Consider the following 6000-nt stretch of genomic DNA (forward strand, 5'->3'; position numbering starts at 1 on the left):
TTAAAGGTATTTTTCTCTAATAATAAAAGTAAAATATTTCCAGAGTTCCAAAAAGTTTACAAGCACTTCTATAAATATTGTCTAATAAATCCTTTGTTATTTCTTCCTCTATTGCTTTTTTCTTTTTCTTTTTCTTTGTTTTTTTAAGTAAATGTAACTGTTTGCCTATGTATCCAATTGCTGTTTCCCTGAACACTGATGTTTTTAGACTTCCTATCTATTGCTATTTTTTTCTTTCTTTTTAAAAAATTTTTTGTCAGTCCTGGGCTTGATCTTAGGGACTATGCACTGTCCTTGCGCTAGTGCTCTATCACTTGAGCTCATAGCACCACTTATGTGGGACCGAGGAATCAAACGTGGGTCTTCATGCATGTTAGGCAAGCACTCTATCTCTAGGCCAAACTCCCAGCCCTCTCTTGCTATTTCTTTTAAAATATACTACTCGTGCTGTTAGAGTAAGACTACTCAAAATATCTTTCCATTCTACTATGAAATAGTTTTTATGAGACATTTCCTTTGTTATAACTATAATTTGTAAAAGAACTAAAGCTAAAAAAGGCTGGGTGAATGGCTGAAATGGTAGAGCACCTGCTTAGTAAACACAAGACCCTGAGTTCAAATCCTAGTACTGCAAAGGGAAAAAAAAACTTAATTTGTAGCATTTTTTATGCAAACTATGGGTCTAGAGTTATGAAAGTACAAAGTAAAGATGTCATGGTTCCTTCTCTCCCAAAACCTAATGTCTAATCGTACTAGTAGTACAGTTCACAGGGTTATATTTGGTGATGTTTTAAAATTATACAGGATATTCTTTAATTGAATTTTGCAAGTCAAAATAATAAACATCAATAAAAATCATATTTTGGATCTATATACATTTTAAGTAGGCTTAATTCATATAAGATGTGCTTTTAACAAGTTAGTTACACTCCTTTGGACTTATGCAAATTTTAAGGTCTTAATAGAAAACCACTCAGTTTAAAATCAGTCGTTTATCATTGATAAGATAATTTGTCCTAAATGGACAGTCTCATCATTCCATTTTTTTTCTTTCTTTAAGCAACCTGTCACATAATAGGCGTGTGCCCAAAATTGGCCCTTATCCAGATTATTCTTCTTCTTCATACATTGAAGATTCAATCCATCCAACTGACAGCATTGTGAAGAATATTTCCACAGAGCATTCAATGTCCACCACACCTTTGACTATAGGGGAAAAGAACCGAAACTCCATTAATTATGAACGACAGCAAGCACAAGCTCGGATCCCGAGCCCTGAAACAAGCGTCACCAGCCTGTCCACTAACACAACAGCCACAAACACTACTGGCCTCACTCCAAGTACTGGCATGACCACTATATCTGAGTTGCCATATCCAGATGAGACAAATCTGCATGCCACAAATGTTGCACCGTCTATTGGGCCAACCCCTGTCTGCTTACAACTGACAGAAGAAGACTTAGAGACCAACAAGCTAGACCCAAAAGAAGTTGATAAGAACCTCAAGGAAAGCTCTGATGAGAATCTCATGGAGCATTCTCTTAAACAGTTCAGTGGACCAGACCCACTGAGCAGTACCAGTTCTAGCTTGCTTTACCCACTCATAAAGCTTGCAGTGGAAGTGACCGGACAGCAAGACTTCACACAGGCTGCAAATGGCCAAGCGTGTCTAATTCCTGACGTTCCGTCCGTTCAGATCTATCCTCTCCCCAAGCAACAGAATCTTCCCAAGAGACCTACTAGTTTGCCTTTGAACACCAAAAATTCAAGTAAGGAGCCCCGGCTAAAATTTGGCAGCAAGCACAAATCAAACTTGAAACAAATAGAAACTGGAGTTGCCAAGATGAATACAATCAATGCAGCAGAACCTCATGTGGTGACAGTCACTATGAATGGTGTGGCTGGTAGAAACCACAGTGCTAACTCCCATGCTGCCACAACCCAGTATGTCAATGGGGCAATACCATCTGGCCAGACAACCAATATAGTGACACATAGGGCCCAAGAAATGCTGCAGAATCAATTTACTGGTGAGGATACCCGGCTGAATATTAATTCCAGCCCTGATGAGCATGAACCTTTACTGAGACGAGAGCAACAAGCTAGCCATGATGAAGGTGTGCTGGATCGTTTAGTGGACAGGAGGGAACGGCCAGAAGGTGGCCGAACTAACTCCAATAACAACAACAGCAATCCATCTTCAGAACAAGGTGTCCTTACCCAGGGTGTTTCAAGCACAGTAGCAGATCCTGGGCCATCAAAGCCCAGGAGAGCACAGAGGCCCAATTCCCTGGATCTTTCAGCCACCAATGTCCTGGATGGCAGTATACAGAGTAAGTGGAAGGATAGTCTAATCTCTTCTATGTGTCTTTTAGAACTACTTAAATAACTACATAGAAGCAGATCGTGTTTAAACTCTTTATTACTTACCTTTAGCCCTTTGAGAAATAAAATAAGCCATTTAGTTGGGCCTCAAAAGTAACTAAGAAAAAAGTTTTTTTTCATAAGAAGTCAGTGCCTCAATAATCAGAAGTCCCAGTTTAGAGTGTGCTTTATATGGTGGTTGCTTTATAATGTAATTGCCATGAATAGATCAAATTGATAAAATATTCAATTTAAGAGCACCAAGTAATATGCCAGTAAAATGTCTAAATACATTGTTATTAATTTTAGTATCTACTATATCTACATTTTAACCATATGTTTTAAAAGTCCAAAGAAATTTCAGAAAGCCACTATAAAGTTGTACTTAGTTTTTATAGTGTCATCTTTTTCAAGATTTAAGAACTGAGCTTTCTTATGCAATATATTGTACTGTGGGGCCATTGCAACTTAAATTAATAAGTTGGTGCTTGGTTTCTTGCCCTAAAGAGGTTACTATACAAAACAGAAGAGCTCAGTAAAATCTCTTAATAGTCATCATTATGTTTTTTCTTAGACTGACAGCACTAATTTTTTTTTTTGTCAGTCGTGGGGCTTGAACTCCGGGCCTGAGCGTTGTCCCTGAGCATTTCAGCTCACGGCTATACCACCCTACCCCTTGAGCCACAGTGTCACTTCCAGGAAAATGTTTTTTAAAAAGTCAAGATTGGGGCCGGGAGTCTGGCCTAGTGGTAGAGTGCTTGCCTAGCATGCACGAATACCCGGGTTCGACTCCTCAGTACCGCATAAATAGAAAAAAGCCAGAAGTGGTGCTGTGGCAGCAAGGGGTAGAGCTCTAGCCTTGAGAAAGCCCATGGACAGCGCTCAGGCCCTGAGTTCAGTCCCCATGACTGGCACAAAAAAAAAAAAGCCAGAAGTGGTGCTATGGATCAAGTGGTAGAGCGCTAGCCTTGAAGACTGTCCCCCCCAAAAAAAGTCAAGATTTATGATTGTCACAAGTTACAAAATAGCTGAAAGGATACTATCAATAAAATAAAAATGTCTGAGGAATAACTAGGTGGTAAAGTGCTTGCCTAGCATGCACAGTGCCTTGGATTCTATCTTCAGACCGAAGAAAACAAAAACCTAATCCTTTGTTCTTGTATTACAAATCAGTCAGCACACTGATACTACTCTATATTTGTAAAACATTTGTCAGGTATTCTGATAATTCTGTCTTTTTTTTTTTTTTTTGCCAGTCCTGGGGCTTGTATTCAGGACCTGAGCACTGTCGTTGAGCTTTCCTTGAGGCTAGTGCCTTACCACTTGAGCCACAGTACCATTTCTGGTTTTTTTATATGTATATGGTACCAAAAAATCAAACCCATGCATGCTAGGCAAGCACTCTACCTCTAGGCCAAACTTCCGGTCTCAATTCTGTCATTCTTGAGTTAGGTCTTAGATGTCTTTAAAATCTGATCCAAGTCCAGTGCTGGTAGCTCATGCCTGTAATCCTAGCTGAAATAAGGAGCATGGTTTGAGGCTGAGATCTGAGGAGTATAATCCTAATTGCTGAGGGGGTTGAGACCTGATTATTTTAGTTTGAAGCCAGCCCAAGCAGGGAAGTCCATGAGACTCTTATCTCCAGTTGATCACACACAACGAAAACCTAAAAGTGAAGCTATGGCTTAATAAGTAAAGCATTAGCCATAAGCAAAAAAGCCCAAGGACAGCGCCCAAGCTCTAAATTCAACCCCCAGAATAGTCTCTCTCTCTCTCTCCCCTCCCTCTCTCCCCCCACCCTTTTCTCTCTCTCTCTCTCTCTCTCTCTCTCTCTCTCTCTCTCTCTCTCTCTCTCTCTCTTCCACTCTTCCATTTTGAGCAAGCTCCAGTTTGGCTTTTTGCTGGTTAATTGGATATAAAGAGTCTCATAAACTTACCTGCTCAGGCTGGCTTCAAACTGAAATAATCAGATCTCAACCCCCTCAGTAACTAGTATTATAGACATGAGCCACTGGCTCCTGATAACTTTGAACATTTGGGGGTTTTTTTGGCCAGTACTGGGCTTGAGCTCAGGGCCTGAGCACTATCCTTGGACTTTCTCAAGGCTAGCACTCTACCACTTGAGCCTCGGCACCACTTCTACCACTAGGCTAAACTCCCAGCCCAACTTTGAACATTTTTATTTTGCTTTGTGTTATAGTTTTTGGTTTTGAAACAAGGTCTCTGTACCCCCTGGAATTCACTTTGTAACCCAGGCTGGCTTCAACTTAGGATTCTACTGCCTGAGTCTTCTGTTAGGGTTATGGATATTTACCATCATGCTAGGTCTACTTTGAGTAGTAATTGGAATGATTAGGTGTATTTTACCAAATTACCATCTCAATCAAAACCAGAGGATTTGAGAATATAACTATAAGAACTTTGAATTTCTCCATTTTTGTGGGTTGTTTTTTAAGATTTTCCTCCTTGTCCTATAGTATAATTCAGTCATTTATTTAAAAAATTGGCTTAGAGTGTCTCAACATATGAATTGATTAAAATCACTTTTGTCTAGGAAAACATTGCCTGCCATCTGCCTTTTTAAGATATTACAAACCTAATGCCTTTTTCTTAATACCTTTTCTTGAAATTCTACCCCATATATTTGGAGTTCATTTTCTGTACTTTCATTTTCAGTAGGTGAGTCAACACAAGATGGTAAATCAGGATCAGGAGACAAGATCAAAAAACGTGTGAAAACTCCATATTCTCTTAAGCGGTGGCGCCCCTCCACTTGGGTCATCTCCACTGAGCCACTGGACTGTGAGGTCAACAACAATGGCGGTGACAGAGCAGTTCACTCCAAATCCAGCACCGCTGTTTTCCTTGCAGAAGGAGGCACAGCCACAACCATGGTGTCTAAAGATATGGGAATGAATTGTCTGTGAAATGTTTTCAAGTTTATGGAGTGAAATTATTTTTTTGCATCATTTAAACACGCAAAAGACTTTTTTAAAAAACTGCTTTATCTTCCTGTCAGCACCCCTTCCCACCCCTGCAACAAGACTTGCTTTAAATAGATTTCAGCTATGCAGAAAAATTTAGCTTATGCTTCCATATTTTTTAATTTTTGTTTTTTTTTAAGTTTTGCACTTTTGTTTAGTCTTGCTAAAGTTGTATTTGTCTGTTATGACCACAGAATTATATGTGTGTATCAAAAGTGGTCTCAAAATATTTTTTTATGAAAAAAAAGCAAAAACAATGTATTGCTGATAATCAGTTTGGACCATTTTCTAAAGGTCATTAAATCAGAAGCAAATTAAGACAGGTTTGACTGCAGTGGTGACTGGTATCAGTGTTTTATTTTTGGGCACAAGCTAGTTTATGTTGAGATGTTCTTCAAACATTATCTGTTGGACATTCTTTTCTTTTGTATTTTGTTTGAATGTGCAATAGTCTTTAGACCACAAAAAAATACAAAACACGAAGGTTTTTATAAGCTCTCTTCCCAGCAGGGCACACATTCTTCCATAATATGAACATGCCCCACCCCTCAATTCTTCCATTCTATCAACAGTTTTTTGCTTCATCTCATATTTTTTGTAGGTCAGTTTTATGACAGTGAATTTTGCACAGGAGAAAGCAGCCACCTGATT

At 39.1% G+C, this 6000-nt stretch overlaps 1 protein-coding gene across 1 annotated transcript in view; it reads left to right on the forward strand.

Moving 5' to 3' along the window:
• The window catches only part of Bmpr2 (bone morphogenetic protein receptor type 2), a 101952-nt gene extending 96285 nt beyond the window's left edge, over positions 1 to 5667 (forward strand). Inside the window, exons 12-13 of the mRNA XM_090354613.1 lie at positions 1061 to 2334; positions 5042 to 5667. Of these exons, the coding sequence (XP_090210739.1) occupies positions 1061 to 2334; positions 5042 to 5292 (1525 nt within the window). The 3' untranslated portion in view covers positions 5293 to 5667. The remainder of the gene's footprint in view (positions 1 to 1060; positions 2335 to 5041) is intronic.
• The last annotated feature ends 333 nt before the right edge of the window (positions 5668 to 6000 follow it).

Source organism: Megascapheus bottae, chromosome 21 (genome assembly GCF_031878675.1).
Source record: "Megascapheus bottae isolate mThoBot1 chromosome 21, mThoBot2.hap1, whole genome shotgun sequence".
In the NCBI taxonomy this organism is placed as follows: domain Eukaryota; kingdom Metazoa; phylum Chordata; class Mammalia; order Rodentia; family Geomyidae; genus Megascapheus; species Megascapheus bottae.